The following is an 18,984-nucleotide window of genomic DNA, read 5'->3' on the forward strand; positions in this document are numbered from 1 at the left end:
AGCACAAACACATCCTTCATTATTCCTTGTCAGTTGGAGCTTAAAATTAGAAAAGCTCAAGCCAATGAATTAAAGCTCAGAATCTTTACACATTTTTGCCAAATCTGTTCTGTTTGTGTTACTCTAAGATTTAAAAGGCTAGATAGAAGTGTTTCTGCATTGTGCTTGAGCTGACCCAGAGGCAACAAACTGGCAGCTTTTGCCCTTTTAAGAGACCTAAAAAGTAAGGATTGTTTTAGTCTCTCAGATGTCTTTCGAATGGGTTAGGAACTGTGAGTTAGAATGTGTGTTACACCCCAGCACAAACCCTGGATGGGTTATGGAGTTCATTACTATACTTTCCCTTTCCTAAAATCAGCGTTTTTCTAGGTCAGCTAAAATGGCAAACGAGGCAGGAATTTAATTCAATACATATTCTGAGCCTACTGTAGCAGCTCTGAAGTGTAGGAAACCTAAGGCACACAACACGCAGGCCTTTCTGTCTGTAGCACACAAGCTCTGAACAGTGCCGTGCTCAGCAGTGCAGATGTAACAGTGGACCTGCAAAGAGAAACAAAGGAATAAGACAGATAAAAACCACTCTATAAAAGACACTCTATGTGCTTTTTCAAATCAGTATATACATTTACTACCTTTGGTTTTTTTTAATGGGCTGAACAATAAAAAAAATTAATTTCCCCGTCATGGGAAAATTAAGACTTAAAAGTAACGAATCTGTACATTTAGGAAAGAGCTTACATCAGTTTCATATTTTACTGCTTTCTTAGGTTCTCCAGACTCCCTTTCAACAGTGCTTCTGCTTTGATGTCTTGCTCTCTACCCAGATTGCCAGAAGGCTTTCAGTTGCAAATGCAGGTGTTTTCAACTGTTAGATACAGTTGTGTTGTATTATTCATCACCTCAATATAAAAATGTATTAGTGGGACACTTATTTTACACAGAGGACAAAACAGGGATAATTGGAAAGATGGCAGACTGTATGTAGACAGAGATGTTGCTTAGTGAGACGTGTTTGGCAGTGGAGGAGACAGGTTTGCATCTGCGTTGCTACTGTTTCATGTATCGGTCCTTGAACCTTTAAAGCACGGTTTTTCTAACAGACTGCCTTGCCCATCAGGCTGGCATCTGAAACTAATTAGACATGGATTTTTAGAAGTACAGCTCTATTCACAGAGAGCACCTAGAAATCACAGTTGTATGTCAGGGCTATTTGTTACGTGCTGGTGCTTTTTCCTGGGTTTTGTTGTTTTAGTGCTTGGGGGAACCTGTATGTATGAAGCCAGGTCTTCCCTGAGCTGCTGAGAATTACTAAAGATGCCAGTGAATGGATCTGCACCTCAAGGGCAATCTCGAGGCTTGTTACACAGTAAAATGAACACCTCAGTCCTCCTCCTGACAAGGATTTTTCTGTAACACTTGCCCTGTCATTCCGAGATAGCTCTGTGTGCCATACAGACAAAGCAGATGGACGTCCACAGAAGGCTGGTGAGTTGTGACCCTGCTCAGAGTTAGAGATGTGCAGTAACCCTGCTCTTAACGCCGCTAGCTGCAGAGGGCTGGTGTTCACCTTTCCACTCCACTCACCTGCTTCAGAAATGGAGGCAGAGTATTGCTGGTGAGAAAGAACCAAAGCTGGACAGTGAAACTGTATAAAATGTATTTACCAAAGCTGGTAAAGGAAGGAAGAAGAATCGGGGTGGGGGAGGATGGGGAAGGGTTGGAGGCATAAGCAAGCCCTTCAAAAGCAGATAAAATATCAGAGAATTGTTTTCCCCTTCTTCCCATGAAATAGTCCTTATCTTTCTTCTCCTCTGTCAGCTTTCCCTAGATGGACACTATGCTCTGTGCATACCCATCTTTCAGGGCACCCTGGCAGTCTCCCATTTTGAACACCCCCTATGCTTTGTATCTGTGAATACAAACATGGTCTTGGGCTGTTAAATGGCAGTAAAGCACTTCCATATTTTATATCACTCCAAAGTTCAGAGGCATCTTTTTGATGTGTGTGCATTTGCTCATCTACCAACTTTTATGTTTATGGCTTTTTGAAAATAGGTATTTTAATCATCAGTCTTGAGAACTTTTGTCCCTGAAGACATGAAGCTCTTCTTTCACCTTTCATCTCTTCCACAGAAGCCTCAGTGCTTAAAAAGCATGCAGCTTAGTACCAGGAGATGGGAATCTCTCCTCGGCCGCCTCCTCATGCTAATAACACTGCCAGGTGGTGGTGAAGCCCGTTGCTTTCCAGCTCCAGGTTGTGCCTGACTGGAATGGAGGGAGGACTGTTGAATCCAGTGCCTGAGACTGGTCAAGAAAGCAGCGAAACATTTTACTTGTAGGGATATGAGAGAATTCTTCCTTAAAAGCTGATCTCATTTGGACTTCTGGAAAAGGTTTAAATTCTGGTTTCTGGATTTAAAACAAAATAGCCTCTGAACAGTTCATGACAGTGAGGAACACGATAACATTGCTGCTGCCTGTTATGCATGCCATCCTCTGTTGACTCTGCTGGCTTCTCGGCCCCAGCCATCATCTTTGGTAGTGAACCCAACTACAGAGTTATGTTGCATGAAAAAGTATCTCCTTCAATCTGTTTCTAATTTGCTAAATTATAATAGTCTCCTTGTTTTTTATGCTATAAACCCAAAATGAGGGTTCTTTTTCTACTATTGTACTATTTCTACCATTTCTAGGCACGTACCTTGAAACTCCCCATTTCTATTTTCTTAGGTGAACAAGTTGGTTTTTTTTTTTTTCCCCCTCTCTTCCAAGATGTGCATCTTTCCAGAGCCCTAATTATTCATCTTTCCTTCTAATTCTGCAGTCCTTGTGATGGGATAACCTGTACCATACCCTTCTTCCACATGAGTTCACACATTAGGCAGAAGACCAGTGTTGCAATTTGGGGATGTCTTAGCAGGTCAGAGCTTCCCATCTTTGTCACTAAGATGCCCCTCACTATCTTAGCCTTTCCAAGGTACAGTGAGTGCCACATTTAACTCTTTGGTTGTTTATTTCCCAACGCCTGTTTTGGGAGAAAAGATGACTTCAGTAAACTCATAAGTTTTCTTTAAATATCTCCCCCATATGCAGCACAAATGTTACCTACAACAAAACTTGTGAGATACTAGGGGTCAGACTGGCATTATTCAAAGCAAATAGAGATTGTATTTTTCATTAATCCTTATCTTTCACAATTTTTTCCCTCAGGTCATGTTTTTTCCATGCAGTCCAGAACAGTCTGTATAAGCTTCTAATCTGACATGGGATTTACATGGTTTAAAAGGGCTTTACTTCTGTGGCTGTAGAGCTGGAGCAGAGCTGGTCTTGTTGAGCTGAGAGGATGGTGGCCTGTAATACACCCGTGTAGCGAAAGGTGGGCTTCTCAGGGCGCCGTGACTGCGCTCTGCTTCCAGCCAGCCTCAGCTTTTCACCATGGGTTTCTCAGGAGAGCTGCCGGCGCTCGCGGCGGTGCCAGGGCCAGCAGAGGCGGCTGTAGTCACCAGATCCCAAAAGCTCTTATCACCGCAAGGCATCAGTCTGCTGTTGGCAAACCGAAACCATGCATTTTACCTCAAGGGCCGCGTTAAGCTCTTACTAACAGCCCCCAGGCCGTGGTTCCTCGACCATTTTGGGTTGAGTTGCTGCAATTTATACGTTGTAGCGGTGCGCTGGGCTGCGCTCTTCTCGCACCTCTCCCCGCCCCGCTCAGGCGAGGGTTGCCCGGCCAGCGCCCGACTCATGGCTCGGTCGCTGCCGACGCCAGGGCGGGTTGTGCCGGGCTGTGCCGAGCCGAGCGCAGCCCGCATATGCCCAGCGGCGGCGCGGCTGACCGGGCAGGGGCGGGCCCTGCGCGGAGGGCGGCTCGGCTCGGCTCGGCGGGACCCGCCTCGCCCGGGCGATGCCTGAGCGCGGGGGGGCGGGCGGCTAGCGGCAGCGGGGACGCGGCGCTGCTGCCCTGCCTTTCCCTGCCCGCCGCTGGCCTTTCCCCCGCCCCTCCCCGCTCCGGTGTGCGACTCAGCCGCCGCTCCGGGCAGGGAGGAAGGGCTGGGAGCCGCCTCCCGCTGCCCCCGGCCGCCCCCTCCCCATGCAGCCCGGCCCGCCGCTGGGAGCCCTCCCCGGGGGGATGTTTCTGCGGCCGCTGCCGGGATAACCGGCGCGCCGCCCGCCCCCGCCCCGGACGGAGGATGCTGCCCGCGCCGTGGCGGGTTCCGACTCGGGCAGCAGCGGCCGCGTCCGCCTCCTCGGCTCCGGGCAGCGTCGCCGGGGAGAGATGAGTTCGCGGCACCAGGCGGACTGGATCCCTTACAGGTAGGGGGAGACCCCGCGGGAGGAGGCGGGTGTGGCTGAGGCAGCGGGGCTGCCCCTGGGCAGGAGCCGCTGCCCCTCGAGGGCTCCCCGCCGGAGCCCGCGCCTCGGTCGCGGGACCGGGGCGGCCGGACGCTCACCGGAGCGCGGCGGGGCGGCGGTGGGTCCCGCCGGGCGGAGCGGATCGCGGGCCGGCCCGTGCGGGCGCTCCCCGCAGGGGCGCCCGGTCCCGCCTCCCAACTTCGAACCGGTGCTGCTCCGCAAAGTTCGGGGGCTGGTCTCGGGGCGAGCTGTCAGCCCCGCGGGGAGCGCGCAGAGCCCGGAGCTGTCCTGCCCTGCGGCCCCGGCGGGCGGGCGGAGCGCTGCGCCGTCGGTGGCGGCTGCCGCGGCTCGGGCTCGGGGGCCGGGCCCGCACTGCCCCCGCCGGCGGCGGCTCCGGGAGCGGGGCTGCGGGCGGGCGATGCGCGGGGCGGCCGCGGCCGGCGGTGCCGCCATGGCGGGGAACGGGATCGCCATGGCAGCGCCCGGCCCGCGGCTGCCATTGGCTCCGCCGTTGCCATAAGCTACGGGAGCCGCGGCGCGGCGGCGGCCCGGCAGCCCCGTGCGTCAGCGGAGCCCCCTGCCCTCCCCGGCCCCGCGGCCCTGCCCTGCCCCGAGCACCCGCGTGTGGAGCGGGAGCGTTTGCCGCTGGAAAGAGGGAATAGTTTGTGTTAGACTTGCCGCTCCGAGGGGAAGCCGAGCCAAAGATTTCGCTCCGGGCGGGATGGGCTGTTCTAGTAATAAACCCCTTTCCGAACCTGCTATTCGGAGTGCGTTAACGTTATGGGGTTTTTTTAAATTTAGTTTTCGTTAAAGTAAATTTTTCAAGCCGTATTTTTACAGAAGGAAATCACGAGGGGTTTAACAAGGTGCTCTGGATGCAACAAAAAATACGTTTGTTTCATTTGTTGGGTTATAAATGAAACAAGGTAGATACAGTAACATAGGACAAGAGGACACAGTCTTGAGGTATGCCAGGGGAGGCTTAGGTTGGACGTTACTGAGAAGCTCTTCACAGAAAGGGTGATTGGGCATTGGAATGGGCTGCCCAGGGGGATGACGGAGTCACCGTCCCTGGAGGAGTTTAAGGGAAGACTGGATGTGGCACTCAGTGCCGTGGTCTAGTTGACAAGGTGATGTTCGGTCATAGGTTGGACTCGATGATTTCAGAGGTCCTTTCGAACCTGGTTGATTCTGTGATAAACGTTTTATTTTTGTTGTTGGTAGAGAATCATGGAATTAGAAATACGTACAGAGTGCATTTTAAAACAAAGACAGCTGTTTAAGCAGGTCAGTTATAGTTTGCCACATTTTCAATGACAGTGTTTGTAGCAGATGTATGCCACAAACATGTGAATGCAACACAAGCACAAATACAGCATTCATTAATACATAGAAAAAAACCCCCACGATAGCTGCACAAGTGGAAAGCTGCTATTTTGATGTGTGCACATCATAGTTCAAATCAGTAGAAGGATTAGAAAGAAAGAAATGTGATTACAATGAATCTGAGAATATTGACACTCTGCAATAGCACTTCCAGCCCATGCGTTCTGAAAAGACGTAAGGAATTGGCAATAAGGCTTCAAAAATGACTAGTGGATGCATTCTGATGCAATTTGAAGCCTTGTAATGAGGACAGAAATACCAGAGGAACAGCTGTTCATGGCTCATCCCAGCAGCAGTGGAACAGTTTCTCCATTCTCTCACTGTACACAAGGCTCTGCAGAGGCCAATGCCAAAACTTTGCTGAGGGGTTTTATAGCAGTAGCCTTGAAGAAGGAAATAAAACATCTTTACTTCTGCTCAATGCAGCATAGAGAAGCAAAGGGAAGCAAAGCAGCAAATCTTCAGAGAAACGCAGATTTAATGATACTCATATCTTTTCTAATATAATGTTATTCTTGAACGTTAACGATGTGTTTATGGTCAGAAACTGCAGAGGACTGCTCGAAACCAAAAGGCGACCAAACCACGCTTCTGCTCTGAAGTGTCTTTAGGCTTCTAACAGAGAGAGCTCTCTCAAGAAGTTGACTTATTTTTCAGTCTTCAGAGGTAATTCTTGAGTTAGAGGCATATCATTGCAAATCTTATTGGAGCTGCGTGTGTAAAGCATCTTCCAGGATCCCCTAAACACACTTGCCTGGGAAGCAGTGGTTTGTGAATGCACGTGTGACTGAGTTTACACATGAAAACACTGTACGAGTGAATTAGGTCAAAGTACCATTTTGGGAGTGAAATGTACAAGGAGGAGGAGAGACCCACTGTGCACCCCTTGGAACAGTTCATCTCTTTGTCCCATGCTTATCTGCCCTGTTGCTTCAGATTCTTGTTTACTGTGGTGAGTTCAGTGGTTGCTGACTCTCAGAGCTTGGAGGAAGGTTCACCAGCTTCTTTGTGGGCTGGGTGGCATGTGACAGCCAGGAGTGTCACTGCTGCCAGTGTGGGGAACAGAGCACAGGCTGCTGGGCATGCTGAAGTTTGGAAAGATGTGTCCTTCTAGCAATGGAATGTACGTGCATCAAGCAGAGAAGTATTGTGTTTCTGCTAGTAAAATGTCATATTTTTCCTTTCAAGTGAAATGAGGCAGAGGGTGTCAGTTCCATGTGTGTCATGTACAATTCATTAAGCAATCCACCTGTGCGTCCACAACTCACAAACTTATACTTCCCCTTTTAGGATGCTAAGAACATTTTGAGTGAGTTAACAAAAAATAGTAGGTAATTTTCAGTGTCAGTGCTAGTTTGTGCTGAGGTTGATAAAAGATTCATATTATTTGTGAGTTTGTGATTTCAGTGTTTTGCCCTTATCTCTTTTCATCTTCTTATGTATTCTGCTTTTGAAACACGAATAGTCATAGGATGAGATTTGAATTTGCTAATGTTATGAAAAATAATTGGGAAGCTATTTTTTTAAAAGTAAGTATATTGCATTTATTTTCACGAAACACGTTTCATAGATAGAAATTCAAGCACTTACATGAAGCTGCACATCAGGTAAAATGAGCTAGAAATTCTTTAAATTCTACCCATTTTTAACAATGTCTCTGTTCTTTATTATAAAGATTTGAAATAGTTTAGACTCAATTAAAAAAAAGTCAGTTGCAATCCATGTAGCTGCCTCAGCCTCAAAGGTGGTTTGCAATGGAACTTAAGAGTAAGATGTAGCTTCTTGAAGAATTATGTTCTCAAACACAGTAGTGTTTTCCTTTGGTATTCTTCAGCAGTTTCCAGTAGAAAATACAATGCAGAAGTGCCTGGGAATCATTACAAATTCACAGGAGTTCAGGTTTTTCATTCAAAAATATGTTTTGGTTTTATATCTTCTTCTTGAACTCATTTTTAATTTATAGCATTTCTTAAATTAACATACTCATTTTTATTTCATGCTGGTGTGTCTTGAATAAGTGAAGACATTCCTCATACTATAAAACTGCAGTCAAATAAAATTGCTGCTAGGTAAGATGAAAGTATCAGTAAACTCAGTTACAGTAATGCCCTAGTCTCTATTATTACTATTTGTTCTTATATTTTCAGCTGCTTCTTTAACAATAAATCTCGATCCTGTAAGTTTAAAAACAGCATTTATACAACCAGCTAACCTGTTCCATGAGAAATTTCTAAACGCCACCAGCTAAAAAACCCAATCTATGCAGGAATCAATTTAATACAAGTCCCCAGAGTTCTCTGTAAAGTGTCTGTGTGATGCTGCCGAGCCTTGGTTTGTGTGGATAGACCTGCCAATGGCCAGAGGGGACCCATGAAATGTGCCCTGGGGGGCCTGGCACTTGGTACCGAGGGCACTGAAGGGAGCAGATCACACAGCCTGCATTTGCAGTGGCATAATGTGTCTTGATACGTACATGATGGTGGTAATAACACACATTATTTTTGTTTGTGACAGGTTTTATTATGCTCAATTTTTGTAGCTTTCATGAATTTGCTCTGAAGTTTTAAGGCTGTGCTTAGATATTGCAGCTATAAACAGTCACAAGTTATTTACTTGCAAAGGGAAGGATTACAGTTGGAAGAAAATTGTGGAGCACAGCTGGGTTGTAAATTCGTGAATCATCGCAATTAGGGCAGATAAGAAGATTTCTGAAAGTGTGATGTGTAAACAAGTCCTGGAACAAGAACGGCCTTGACGACCGAGGGTGTCCCACACTTGTTTTTGTGCATGTTGTTGAGGTTCTGGGATATTATATGTCCTTAAGTGTTGGCATTCTGAAGGCAGCAGTGTAGGTGGAGTGCTCACCTTGCTGCAAGGTGCAGTTTGTGACTGGGAGCATCACAATGCAGACAGGCTCTCTCCCAGCCTCCTGCCGTGGGGAACTGGCATGGATAATTTACAAGAGCTGCTTTTTCTAAGGAAAAGGGTTCAAAGACTGTGTCTGTGCTCTTCTCTGAAGCAGGCTGTCTTGTCTCAGGCTATTTAGTGTATAAAATTAGCCTGGTCGTGTGCTTTTAAAACATTTACGTTAGAGCTCTCCCTTAATGGAACTCTGTGCTCTTGCATAGAGTGTTCCTGCTGTGGTGCATAACGACTCCAGCAGAGATCAAAGGTGGTTTGCCCAGCATCAGTGTAAGGGAGATGTCAGAGGCAATTGCTATCCTGAAGCTGGTAGCCTAAATCAACCAGGCAGAAAAGAGAGGCAAGAAAAATAAGTATCCTGACCCATGGAAGTTGCAGGGTGTTGGCTTAAATGGAAATGGGACAAGGCTCAAGGGAGATGAGCTGCAGAGCTGGGAGTGAAACCTCGTTGTCTTGTGCTTTGCAGTGTGCCAGAGGTGGATTTAAGTAAGGGGCTGAAGGGGCTTTGCTGCCCCTTGCATGGGCCTTAGGACAGTAAGTGATGTACCAGTTGTCCCAGAGCACGGCCATCCCCCACCAGCTTTGCGGTATCAGCAGCCAGATTGAGACTAAAACTGATTTTTTCACGGGCCAGTGGGTTTCTGGTAGCAACAATCATTTGCAGGTTCCTGGCAGTGACAGTCATTTACAAGCCATCTGTGCCAGATTTGGATCACAGCCGGAAAGTAGATATGAAATGTAATGTCTCTCCTCTTGCACTTCCCTGAGTTGGACAGTTTTGATTCTTATGCCTGAGGGTTTTTGGACATTCCCTGGAGTGGCATCCATTTAGACATGCAAGCAGCAGTTTTTCTGGAAGGTGGTACTTTTAATTTAGTAACTAAAAATTGCTATTCTAGAGAGCTGGATTCTTTTCACACTTCCTCCTCATTTTTCTTCCTCTCACACTAATGACTTATTTTCTAATTCATGCTTTTCTGTTCTTTCAACAGATGAACAGATTTCTTTTTGCCATTTTCCTTACATCTTGCTCTTCTTGCCTCTTTTTCTTTTTTTTCCTCTTTCCTACTTTGAAATTTTTCACGAAAAGAGAATTCTGTCTTGCCAGCTGTATGGTGCCTGCAGAAGATACCATTCTCTGTAAACATTTGCTATTTAATTAGTATTTTATTGTTTGTAGCTTTTAAAGAAATCCATCCCAACTTCTCATTGTGTTACTTAAGTAGTTAGTACATTTGCAATTTTTAAGAGCTGAAATTATTTATTTTACAGATTATTGAGAATTAATTACAGTATTTGCAGCGCTGTATTCAAAGATTAATGCTTTAAGCATGGATATTAAAATTGGTGTTTATTTTATATCTCACTTTTTGCTGAACATTTTGTTCCTGTAGTATGTGAAGGCCAGTAACTGGGAGTGAGAGATGCCCTTCTTGGTGATAGGTCTGTGTCATGCACAGGGGGGTGGCAGGGACAGAAGAACCGTTTTCCCACAATCTCTCTTATCTTGAGGTAATGGCAGGGTGATGATGATACCAGCAAGTTCTGAGGTCTTTCAGCTGAGAATGTAACATCTCTCTGGGCCCTGCTATCATTTACACAATGCTAATAATATGCAGGTATACAGCAAGGCAGTCTTCAGGCTGGAAGATTTTCAGTTTAGAAGGCAGGTATAAAAGAGGGGCACAAAATGCAAGCATAAAGCTCAGGGTAATTGTTGGCCTGGGTTTTTTTTTTGCTTTTGTTTTTGTTACAGGCGTATGATCGTTAGCTTCTTTGGACTATCTGTTCTTAAGAAAATGGGAAGTCAGGGGATATTGACTTAGATAAGGAAATGTGCTCTCAGGGAAGGGTGTATAGAGCATACAAAGGTAACAGTGGAAGAAGGTGGAAAGACTGGAATAATTATTTTGGATGAGTACATGTGATAAAAGATGAAACTTTTTTTTCTGACATAGTTATTTTACACCACGTTCTTTCCTCTAATACTTGATGGCATGTAGCTTATGTAGTTTATGTCTACGTTGTGTAGCTTCACGACACTTTAAAAGCTCAGTTTGCTCCATGGTTAAATTACTTTTAGATGGTTTTGTGTTTTATTCTTTTACATCAATAAGAAACTGAAAGATATCTTTACTTTCTCTTTCAGTGATTACAGCAGAAGTAGCTTTCATACCTTTATATTGCGAGTAAGTCAAGGGATTACATATTTATCTATTTTTTATCCTTAAAGAGAAATGGTGACTCAGTTGAAAACACTTCCTCCTTCAGGGAAATGCAGTAGTACAGCAGAGAAGAGTAACTGTTTCTGCCAGGACAAGAACTTTGTAGGTTTGGATGCTGATTTGGTACATTCAAACCAGTCCTTCCCCCTGAAAGCAGGGCTGCTGTGGAGACTAAGGCTGCCCTCTGCCATCCATGCAGTTATGTGGTTGCTTTCAGGGAGCTGTCACAAAGAGATGCCACCAGAGCCTTTCTGCTGACTTAAAAGGGCGTTGGATTGGTGCCATCACCTTCTCTGAGTTCATGTTTTAGCTGAGCAGATAAGGGCAAGTGGTCTGTAATGCACGAATATGCGAATGTGAGTGACACACTTACCTTGCTCTCTGACAACACAAGTGCCCCAGTCATTCTTTCACAAAGTTGAGTTCTAGCTTGGATTCTCAGATGTTTATGAAAATTAAGTCTTGAATTGCAAATATCAGTGAAAACCTCATGATCCCTGTTGGTATGCATGTTAACACAAGCCCGTGAATATCATAATTCATGATTAATGTAACTCATTTGACACAGGTAATGAAACCACAGCATGAAGTTTTTAATGGTAATTTTAATTCCAATCACAGTTCTAACTACCTGCAGATGAGATATTACAAGATGAAGAAATTCCTTGATTAGCTTCAGATGATGACGAAGTTGGAAAATATATTTGCAAGTGAAATACAAGTACATTGGTATTTGATCCACAGTTAGGGAAGGGATCTGAACAGTTCTGTGTTTCAAATTTGGTATAGTTTGAAAGCAAAATGAATAAAGTTAAAGGCTAAGATTTGCATTAGTTGTTCCTGTGCCCCAGCAAGAAACATAAGGAAAACAGGTCTGGTTTTTTTCAGAGCGGGTTGTTGCTAGCCCATATTACTACAGCAGCATTTTCGCTTGGCTGCAGTAACAGCAACAAAAACAAATTACATTGCATCATGTAACAATTCTCACTTCTGAAAATTTGAGGAAATTATTGAATGTACTGGGGAAATTAAAGAGTAGATAACTTGTCCAGACAATGACTTAGACTAACTGCTCGGATCAGGTTGAGTGGAAACCGAAAGACTAAGACACATACTGTATCCTGGAATTCATCCCACTATTTTTGGCAGATATAAATCCTAGCACTCAAGCCAGGAGTGTGAATTTCCATTAAACAGTGTTTTGCAAACCTAGGGATTGCTTGAAGTCTTCTATGCTGAAGCTTTAGCTCAGTTGTGTGGGCGAATAATGCCTCTTTTGGGACACTGCATCTGTAGAGCAATGTTAAATAACTTTAAAGGTATCTCTACACACCATTGAGTCAGACCTTGATAATTGGTTCTTCCAGGTTCCTGAATCTTAAATCACTCCACTGGCTTTTGCTGCAGATTTAAAAAGTGAAGTATAAGATTTTAGAAAAAACTTTTTGTGCTTGCCCTAGAATATTAGCAGTTTTATTGCTTGTCCCTAAGGCAGACCTCATGTGCCTCTGCCTATGGCATATTTTTACATCTATGCAGTCATAGAATCATTCCGGTCAGAGAAGATTTCCAAGATCATCAAGTCCAACCATTTACCCCACATTGCCAAGTCCACCACTAGCACACGTCCCTAAGGGCCACATCTACACAGCTTTTAAATGGCTCCAGGGATGGTGACACCACCAGTTCCCTGGATGGCCTGTTCCAATGCTTGACAACTGTTTCAGTGAAGAAATTTTTCCTCATATCCCATCTAAACCTCACCAGGCACAACTTGAGGCTGTTTCCTCTCATCCTTTTGCTAATTACATGGGAGAAGGTACCAACCCCCACCTGGCTACAGCTTCCTTTCAGGGGGTTGTGGAGAGCAATAAGGTCCTCCTGAGCTTCCTCCAGGCTAAACACCCCCAGCTTTCTCACAGCTGCTCCTTGTTTGACTTGTGCTCCAGACCCTTCCCCAGCTCTGTTGCCCTTGTCTGGACTCGCTCCAGTCCCTCAATGTCTTTTCCCCCTCTAAAGGGGGAAAATGCCTTGGGAATGATGCCTTAGAATTTTGGCTTTTATATTTTTCAGATCCTGTACTGCTTTAGTGTGTAACTCTAAAACTCCATATAGCCTATCTACTGTTCTCCCATTCTGGTTAAACATAACAAATCCTCTCTAGGTCTGAGATTCAAGGACACCTTGTTGTCCCAGGCCCCAAAATATGTAAACAAAGCCTCTAAAAGGGGGGGAACAATGACATCATTACCTGAAATTGTAATTGGAGAATTAACCCTGATATGCAAATGGACCAAACTTATAAAAGTATGGAAAACTCGTGACTGGTGGTCCATTTTGGGTGTAGCCCTAGGGCTCTGACTGCCCATAGTGTACCTTATTGAAGGCCCTTCAATAAATACCTGCTTTTATCTTAATTTTGTCTAGCCTCTGTTTTTAGGTAGCCCCATCAAGGCATCAGCGAGGGACCCAGAACTGGACACGGCACTCGAGGTGTGGCCTCACCAGTGCTGAGTGCAGGGGGACAATCATGGCCCTGGTCGGTCCTGCTGGATACGTTATTGGTGATACAGACCAGGGTGCACTGGCCCTCTTGGCTACCTGGGCATATTCTTGTCAAGTGGTCATCTGCTGTCACCAGCACCTCCAGCTCCTTTTCCCCTGGGCAGCTTCCCAGCCCCTCTGCCCCAGCCCGTAGCACTGCCTGGGGTGGTTGTGACCCAAGGACAGAACCAGTCACTTGGCCTTGTTGGACCTCACACCATCGGCCTCAGCCCGTGGATCCGGCCTGTCCAGATCCCTCTGCAGAGCCTTCCTGCCCTCCAGCAGATCAACAATCCCACCCAGGCTGGTGTCACCTGCAAACTGACTGAGAGTGCCCTCCATCCCGTTGTCCAGATCATTGATAATGATATGAAACTGGACTGGCCCCAGTGCCAAGCCCTGGGGAACACCATTGGCCCTGGCTGGATTTGGCCCCACCACTTTCTGGGCCCAGCTATCCAGCCAGTCTTTTACCCAGTGAACTGTGCTCGTATCCAAGCCATGAGCAGCCAGTTTGCCTAGGAAGATGCTGTGGGAGATGGTGTCAGAGGTTTTCCTAAAATCCAGGTAGACACATCCTCAGCCCTTCCCTCATCCACTGAGCAGGTCACTTTGTCACAGAAGGAGATCACTCTGCTCTGTCATTAAGTAACAGAGGAGTTCCCCTACCTGTATGTGAGCTACCACAGATACTGAAAGCTGTACAGCCACATCAGAAAGGCACAAGTGATGTACTCCCTTGAGAAGCAGTGCAGTTTAGTCTGGGAGGAGCTGGGGACTGCCATATTTAAATTGTTTCCAGTATATGTGTTAGAATGTTTACAGCTAGCTGGGAATCTGCCACAGCACAGTTCACAATGAGGATTTAACTTTTAATTTAGGACTCGTTATCTGGTCCAAAATAAGAATATTAATTTTTGGCTATTAAAAGAGCACTAGCCAACTACAAGCAACCTAATCTAGGCTCTGGCTTTTCAGAATACTAGGATAATTCTTGGAGATACCAGATATATTAATTAAGAAATACTATATTAGCACCTAGAGAAACTGGGCCATCATATCAGAACAAAAAGATCATGACATTGCTAGAAGTTTGAGGCATCCTGGAAGATGCCTTTGAAATGTTGGCTATTTCAAATCATGATAAAGTGTAGTATTCTGGTAGTATTGATGCAGCTTGAAAAATTTTAGTTAGTTCCTTGGGGCTTGAATATCGTTCTCAGATTCAAAGACTGAGAAAAACCAGCACAGGAGAAATTTAAATGAAATTAAAAGTCCTTCCTACCTTACTTCCTTCCTTTCCTCTGTCCTTCCTTTCCTCTGTCCTTCCTTTCCTCCCTTTTTCCTTCCTGTTATGGTTCCTGGGCACCCTCTGTTTTTTATTAATTTAATGCTATATGCCTTAGGATATGCAAGATATAGGTTGTTCTGAGTAGTTTGGAAGGGAAAAAGTTCTCCAATCATGTGCACCCTGTGTCAGAGTGATTTCTAGATTATTCTATTGGAAAAAATGTGAAAATATCTTTGCATAAGCTGGGAAGTGAGATAAGCAAGTTCAGGTGTTCAAGTCTCTGCCCTGTGTGTTTCATTCTTTAGGAAGGTGTTTCTAATACCTCAGGTGAGTGCCTGGATTTTCAGGTTATTTGTTGGTGTGTGCTGAGCCAGTCTCCCCAAAATTTTCCTCTGAAACTGTAGAAGTCATTAAGTTTACAAACTTTGGATTTGATAAATTGGCATTGTCTTACAAAGACTTTTGGTAAAAGTATCCAGTGAACTCTAGACTTGTAAGAAAAGATTTTAGAGCTTAGGAAATTAATTTTACTTACAATAAATTGTAGTTTCCAAAACCCGTCATTTCATTGATATGGTATCAAATAGTATAAACTATAACCAAGGTTGAAGGAGATAGTAAGGCAACTGGGAGCTCACTGGGAATGACTATCCCCAGTTTATTGCTTGTTGTAATCTGTTAAAAGAGAAAGGTTTTGAAACAGAAAATTTAAAAACATGCAGAATAGCTGTATTTTATCTTTAGGCTGGCATAGGCCTTTCAAAGGATGGAATGCAGTACTATACAGGGAACCTGTCTATGGATTTTCAGGAGTGCTCAGATTCTGTTGAAAATACTTAATGTGGTGGAATGAGAAGGGAGGAGAAGGACTATTGTGCTGCCTAGCCAAAATGACAGTGTATGACACGATGCAGTTTTTATGTATTCTTTGGCAAGAACAACTCATTTTCATCTGAAAAAGCTGCTTCTGAAGAAAAAGGTAAGATACATTAGAGGCACAGAGGTTTTCACTGAGTTGCATGATGGACTGTAAATACGCCCAGCTGACACCATGAAGCATCCTCAAAGTAAGTCTCTGTGTGTTGGAGTGAAAATCCAGCCCAAAGGGTTGCAGTTTGCAGCCAACTCTGCAATATTGTGTGTGCTGTGGTCTTGGATTAACAATGCCAAGCATGAGTGTGTTTTGTAGTAAAGAGTGAACAGAAAGATGCCCTTTTGTATGGTTTGGCTTTTCACTTTGCACTTGATGACCTCTGTCTTGTTGCTAATTTTTCATGACATGGCTGCTTCTGGTTTTCGTTTTTGTGCCATCAGAATAGGTCTATAACTAACAATGATTGAGTCATTATTAATAATTCCCTGAGTTATTTACTTTGGGAAGTGGAATGTAAGGTAAATGCCTGTCTCTGTATCCTAATGATACTCCTTAAGGAAGCTTATTTGTCTTGTTTCTATGGTTCTTTCCTTTTTTGTGTGTGTTCTCTGTACCTGGCTGATGATGGTTTTGGGAGAGCGGTGGATGTGCTGCTGGGAGAGTGCCTGGACATAGCGTGGCTTGTGCTAAATTTGTCAGTCAGTGGCAGTATTTCCTTACAATCTTCCAGCTCTTCTTAAATTAAATCTTTTAATAATTGTAAAGCAGATAAATATTTGAGCAGGATTCCAGGTCTCTACTGCCATCCAAGAACGGTCAGCAGCTGTCTTTCTAAGGGAGATTGCAGACTGAGGCAGAGGTCCTTCTGTCAGCAGGTGGGAGCAGCAGGGAGCAGATGTGTTCCCTGGAGAGCAGCCTGGTTTGCCAGCACACAGAGCTTCAGAAGGGTGCGTGAGCAGTCTCTGGTCACTGCTGGGGTCACTGCTGTGGGTTGGCAGTCCAGACAGACACCCTGTGTGATCCCCAGTTTGACACCACTAGTGAAGATCAGAGTATGTGCAGTGGTAGTGTGCAACGCCACCCCACAGTGATAAACACTTTTGGAGGGTCACGTACAGAATGCTGTTGCTGTCTTATACATTTCCAGCTTGCTTGTGCCAGCCAACTCTCTTTCCATAATTCTGCTGAACTCCTCACCCTGTTCCAGTTTTGGTAGGTCCTGAATGAGCAAGAAAATGGAGCCCTCTGAGTCTGACAGAGTGAAGCTGAGTGACATTCAGTGGATGCTCCTTCAGGCTGAATGGCTCACCTTGTATCCTGCAATAAACACAAACTCACGAGTTGTGCACTGGAGTATTAGAGCTATGAAAAATGTGCAAATAACATAGATCATGTGCTACATCAATTAGACCTTCTGTGCAGTGGGCAATTAGTGTTTCATAAAGAAGATACACAGTCATATGTATTTATCAGAGAGGAGAAGAAAACATCTGCTTGTGTATGAGTCTTGATTAGACCCAAAGGGGAATCTTAGTTTCACTCTTTTTAATGGTCCAATAGCTAAAATCATTCTTTCTGCCTTACTTAAGTACATTTGGAAATAGCTTCCCACAGTGCCTGAAGTGGTTTAATTACATCTGATGTGGTTAGAAGAGGTCTCCAGCTTTGTGTGATAGAGCTTCCTCTATCTGAGAGGACGTGTGCTTGCTGATTACACCTGCATCTCCTTCGCCTGGCATGCTCCTGGTGATTTACAGTGTGGCTGTGGCTCAAGAGCTCAGTGGGACAGGTCCCTTGGGGTGCTGGATGCACAGCCAGGCTTGTGTCTTACTGCCTCACGTCCTGCTTGGTGTAGAGCTCTGGGAGATGTTGCAAAGGCAGAAGTGTATTACCCCTGTGTTACTGACAGGGACCCTGCATACACAGAAGTGTGACTTTTCCAGGATAAAAACACAGTAGCAAGATCAGGGAAGGAATTACATTTGCTTTATCTTCTACGCTTCCTTCCCCCAAATAAGATTATCTTTTTTATTTCACTTATATTGCTCATTGTCAAATCTGAAGTGGGATAGTGAGAACTACACATAAAAAAATGAATCCAGTAAATTTTCTTCACAATGTGTTGATGTTGGGAGGAATCTTCTGCATATATCTGTAAGAAATGGTCCTAGGATTCATATGAAGACTAGGATCCCTGCTTTTTAGATACCAGAATTCCTATAGCTGTCCTTCATGATGTGCCCTATGTGGATTCTCATTGCTCTACAAATACCATTGAGCTGAGCCCCAAAACTTCCTCTTAGAGAGAGACTGTTTAAGGTCTTTGCCTCTATCCAGCTACCACCTTCATCATGAAATCTGTTGGACTTAGAAAGATTAACCCTCTTTAATTTTAGTTGAAATTAATCAACTGAAGAAAATATTATAGGCATTATCAATGCTTAAATCTTTCTTCCTTACAAAAGCAGGCAGAGGCCCCTCATTATACTGAATTGTCAGTGAAGGAATTTGAAGTTTGAGTACTCTGGTCAATTTTTGTTACAAAAGCCCTGCAGAAATGAGAATTCTTCCTGAAACTTCCAGAGGTTCCCTGCCTTCTAGAATATGTGACATTAACATACACATTTCATGGGAGATAGATAACTTTAATCCTTCTATGACAAAGATCCAAATATTTTGAATTTAATTTTACTTGTATGGTATGATCTGCTTCCTGTTCTAGGAAATCAGCAACCAAGCTAATAATCACATATTTCTGCTCACATTTTACCCTTTTTAACTGAAAATATTTCACAGAAGGGAAGTAACAGGCTTACAGGTGTGTCCAGAGACAAGGCTGTACATAGCACATCAGTGCCCAGTGGAGATTCCTTTTGCTGTAATTGTTGCTAACAGGCATTCTACCACGTGAAGAGGAATAATTAAAATGGCAACTTCAGCAACGTATTAAAAATATATGAAAAGGTTGGTGAAAGCCCTTTCCTGTAATGATTTGCTACAGATGCCACAGCACCCGAACAGTTCTTTGTTCGATAAAAATACTTTACATCTTATTCTCCCAGCCTCCGCTTTGCAAGTTAAACACAAGACAGCCTCCTGGCAAGTAGGTTTGTGTATTTTTGCTGTGCCTTTTGTATCCACAAAAGGTGTTAGTAAACTTTTCTGTGCAGTTTGTCAACACAGCCTTTCTTTAGCAGTTAATCTGATCTACTTCAGCTGTGATCTGTTTAGTTGCATTTTTAAATGACACGCAGGAGCAAATTAGATTAGGCTTGTTCTCTTTGTTGAAAAATGGAAAGCACAAAATCCAAGACCTGTAGTATCTTGAATTACCTCAGGACCCGTTTCTGTCACGCTTAAACAAATCTGCTCCAAGGGTATGGCTGCATCAG

At 44.5% G+C, this 18,984-nt stretch overlaps 1 protein-coding gene across 8 annotated transcripts in view; it reads left to right on the top strand.

The window, feature by feature from the left end:
* TUB (TUB bipartite transcription factor) overlaps nucleotides 1-18,984 on the top strand; it is a 146,725-nt gene that overhangs the window by 65,622 nt on the left and 62,119 nt on the right. Inside the window, exon 1 of one of the 8 annotated variants that reach the window (XM_048305759.1) lies at nucleotides 3,929-4,311. The exons of the other annotated variants lie outside the window; for them this stretch is intronic. Coding sequence (XP_048161716.1) covers nucleotides 4,274-4,311 — 38 coding nt within the window. The 5' untranslated portion in view covers nucleotides 3,929-4,273. Of the gene's footprint in view, nucleotides 1-3,928; nucleotides 4,312-18,984 lie in introns of those variants that run through there. 8 annotated transcript variants of the gene reach the window in all.

Source organism: Corvus hawaiiensis, chromosome 6 (assembly GCF_020740725.1).
Source record: "Corvus hawaiiensis isolate bCorHaw1 chromosome 6, bCorHaw1.pri.cur, whole genome shotgun sequence".
Classification (NCBI taxonomy): Eukaryota; Metazoa; Chordata; class Aves; order Passeriformes; family Corvidae; genus Corvus; species Corvus hawaiiensis.